The sequence below is a fragment of the Ziziphus jujuba genome, chromosome 10 (genome assembly GCF_031755915.1).
Source record: "Ziziphus jujuba cultivar Dongzao chromosome 10, ASM3175591v1".
Classification (NCBI taxonomy): domain Eukaryota; kingdom Viridiplantae; phylum Streptophyta; class Magnoliopsida; order Rosales; family Rhamnaceae; genus Ziziphus; species Ziziphus jujuba.
In genome coordinates, this window is record NC_083388.1 from 2965486 (window position 1) to 2969162 (window position 3677).

Here is a 3677-nt window from a genome sequence, read left to right on the forward strand (position 1 = left end):
TTGATTTTCGAAAAAACAACTTTCATGGAGAAATTCCTGGTAGCCTGTACCATCTAACCAAACTCACTCATCTTGACTTGGAAAACAACCATTTCTCTGGTTTTCTTTCCCCTGCTGCTGGAAATCTTTCCCGTCTATCGTATATTCATCTATCTGGGAATCAGTTCACTGGAATGATTCAAAAAGAGATTGGCTTATAGACAAATCTTCAAACACTTAGGTTTGGCTCTAATGGTTTTAATGGCTCTATCCCTAAACAAATAGGAAACATTAAATTTTTGAGAAAACTTGAGATATATACTACCGACCTCACAAGTCCCATTCCTGCCTCTTTCAGAAACTTGACCAGTTTATTTGTCTTGTACATTACTGAAACAAACATTTTGGAAAACTGAGAATGTTAAACCAACTTATTCTTAGTGGCAACCAACTCTCTGGAAGTATTCCTGTAGAAATTGGAAATATGAGCAACCTAATAATGCTTGATCTTAATGATGATAATCTCTCTGGTGAACTTCCTGCTTCTATAAGAAACTTAAGCAATATCAACGAAATTTTTCTTTATGGAAACAGCATTTCTGGACATTTTCCAGGAGAAATTGGAAACTTGAGAAATTTAGTGAACCTTCAGCTTTTAGCAAATCAATTTTTTGGAAGTATTCCTAGAGAAATTGGAAACTTAAGAGAGTTAAGGGTTCTTGGGCTTTCTGAAACAAAACTTTCTGGTATTATTCCTACAGAAATTGGAAAGTTGAGCAACTTAGAAATTCTTGACCTTCGTACCAACAATCTCTCTGGTCAACTTCCTGCTTCCATAGGAAACTTGACAAATCTCAACGAACTCTTGCTCCAAAACCAGCTTAGTGGCTTTCTTCTTTTAACAATGAATAACCTGACTAGCTTAAAGCATCTGCAATTGGCTTCAAATAGCTTCACTGGACATTTGCCAAAACAAATATGTGGTGGTGGATTGCTTGAGTTTTGTTCTGCCGATGAAAACCATTTTATTGGCCCTATTCCAACAAGCTTGAAAAATTGCAGCAGCCTTATTAGACTTAGGCTGGAACGAAACCAACTGATAGGAAATCTTACAGAAGCTTTCGGTATACACCCACACCTGTATTATCTTAATCTAAGTGATAATAAATTGCAGGGTGAGGTTTCACCAAAGTAGAGGCAATGCCGGAATTTGACAAGTCTTGATATCTCCAACAACAATCTTTCAGGCTCCATACCACCTGCACTGGGTAAGGCACCTCAGCTACATGTACTTGAATTGTCCTCAAATCATCTCACGGGAAATATTCCAACGAAACTTGGAAGTTTGAAGTTATTCAAACTTATGCTAAGTGAAAATCAACTATCTGGAGAGATTCCTCAGACAATCAGAATGCTACCTAATCTAGAGAGTTTAGACTTGGCAGAGAACAATCTAAGTGACTCAATTTCAAAAGAACTTGGAGGGTGCTCCAAGCTGTTACAATTGAATCTGGAAAACAATAAATTTGAAGGCAATGTTCCTTTCAAAATAGCTAATGTGAACTCTCTTGAAAATCTTGGCCGCAGTTCAAATTTGCTGGTGGGGAAGATACCACCACAGCTTGCAGAAATGCAATGTCTAGAAACTCTGAATCTCTCCCACAATAATTTCTCCGCTTCCATTCCATCTGATTTTGGTGAAATGAAGAGTTTGACAATGGTTTATATGTCCTTCAACCAATTGGAGGGTTCCATTCCTAATTCCAAAGCCTTCTGCGACGCTCCATTTGAAGCATTCAGAAATAACAAAGGCTTATGTGGTAATGTCACTGGTTTGCAGCTTTGTCCAACAAGGACTCAGAATCCTCATGGTAAAGAGGGCAAAAATATGAGAATATTGATCATATTGATCCCTATTTTCTGCAGCCTATTTCTTCTATCCATTTTTGTAATTTTATACATTCATCATAGAAGAAGAAGAGTGACAAAAACGAACACTCCAGATGACATTGAAACATAAAACCAGAATCTGTTTGCAACATGGAGCTATGATGGGAAGATGGTTTATGAAAATATCATCGAAGCAACTGAGGAATTCAACTCCAAATATTGCATCGGAGAGGGAGGAACAGGGAGTGTTTACAAAGCAGAGTTAAGCACTGGTCAAGTTGTTGCTGTGAAAAAGCTTCATGCAAATACAGATGGTGATGATCACGAGATGTCTCAATATCTCAAAGCTTTTACAATTGAGATTCAAACATTGACACAAATACGACATCTTAACATAGTCAAGTTATATGGGTTCTATTCACATCCAAGACAATCTTTTTTGGTTTATGAGTTCATAGAAGGTGGAAGTTTGCGAAATGTACTAAAAATGAAGAAGAAGCAAGAGCATTTGGTTGGAGCAAAAGGATAATCGTTGTAAAAGGTGTGGTAGCTGGACCATGACTATTCACCGTCTATAATCCATTGAGACATATCAACCCAAAATATTCTGCTAAATGCAGAACATGATCAAGCTTATGTTTCTGATTTTGGGACTGCCAGACTTCTCAATCCAGACTCATCCAACTAGACTTCGTTTGCTAGAACTTTCAGATATGTTGCTCCAGTCAATACTACTTTATCTTATGGAATTTTATGTACATAATTCTAATTATTTGTTTCTTTTAAATAGTGTTACTAATTGTTACGAAAAATAGAACAAAAAACAATAGCAATAGAAGAATAAAATAAAAAGAATACATAGATTTTTTACATGGAAAACCCTTGACGGGAAAAAACCATAGGCTAAGAGAGGAAAACTTTTATTGATCAAGATTGGTACAAAAAATGTGAGCAAATAGAGAGGCAAAAACTCAATACATTTGAAAATCCCTAAAAATATATATATATATATATTGTACGGACGGAATAAACCTTAAAATTGGAAAGGGCCTACGGCCTCGACCTCTGCTACCATCATAGAGCCCCATTTTTTTTCCCCTCAAAATAAATTTCACTAAACGGGTCCCACCGTGAGCTTTTCGGATCGGGTCAATAAGAATATGGGTCATCAACTCTAACACTAATTCAAATGTTGCTTATCCAAATTTATAAAACTTGCTTATACAAGGGAAGTGAATGAGAAATGCGATGTGTATAGCTTTGGAGTTGTGACGTTGGAAATACTTGGGGGTAGGCATCCAGGAGATCTCATTTCATCTCTTTCCTCTTCGTTATCCTTATCATCATCTAAAAAACCAGCTTACCATCAAGTAGAAGTAATGGATGTTTTGGACCAGCGATTATCTGCTCCATCGGATCAAGAGGCTGGGAAAGTGCTCTATCTTGCTAAGGTTGCATTTGCATGCTTGAATGGCACTCCACAGTCTCATCCAACAATGAAACAGGTTGCTCAAAAGCTTTCAACTCATACTCATCATTTGTTAAAACCTTTTGCTTTACATACACTAGGAGATCTACTTGATTTCAGTGATTCTACTTCCTGAACATATTCCACCTCATATGACTGTCTTTTTTTTTTTTTTTTTTTTTTTTGGGTTGAAAGAGCTAAATGTGAATGTTTTGCTGGTATTATCAATATTTACATTTTGAAGAAAATATTTTCTCTTGATACATGCATGTATACAAAGAATATTTTCTCCTCATGTACTTTAGTGTCTAGAATAAATAAATTTATCTCTTTTATCTTA

The 3677-nt window shown here is 36.2% G+C and overlaps 2 protein-coding genes across 2 annotated transcripts; both read left to right on the forward strand.

The window, feature by feature from the left end:
* The first annotated feature begins 397 nt into the window (after window positions 1–397).
* LOC112490536 (probable leucine-rich repeat receptor-like protein kinase At1g35710) lies at window positions 398–1999 on the forward strand. Its single transcript, XM_025070433.3, has 2 exons — window positions 398–1103; window positions 1227–1999. The coding sequence occupies exons 1-2, from the start codon at window positions 398–400 to the stop codon at window positions 1997–1999; spliced, it is 1479 nt and encodes a 492-aa protein (XP_024926201.3).
* Window positions 2000–2038: 39 nt separating this feature from the next.
* Window positions 2039–3473, forward strand: LOC132799616 (MDIS1-interacting receptor like kinase 2-like). The gene is made up of 3 exons (XM_060811914.1): window positions 2039–2380; window positions 2490–2593; window positions 3098–3473. The coding sequence occupies exons 1-3, from the start codon at window positions 2039–2041 to the stop codon at window positions 3471–3473; spliced, it is 822 nt and encodes a 273-aa protein (XP_060667897.1).
* Window positions 3474–3677: the final 204 nt, after the last annotated feature.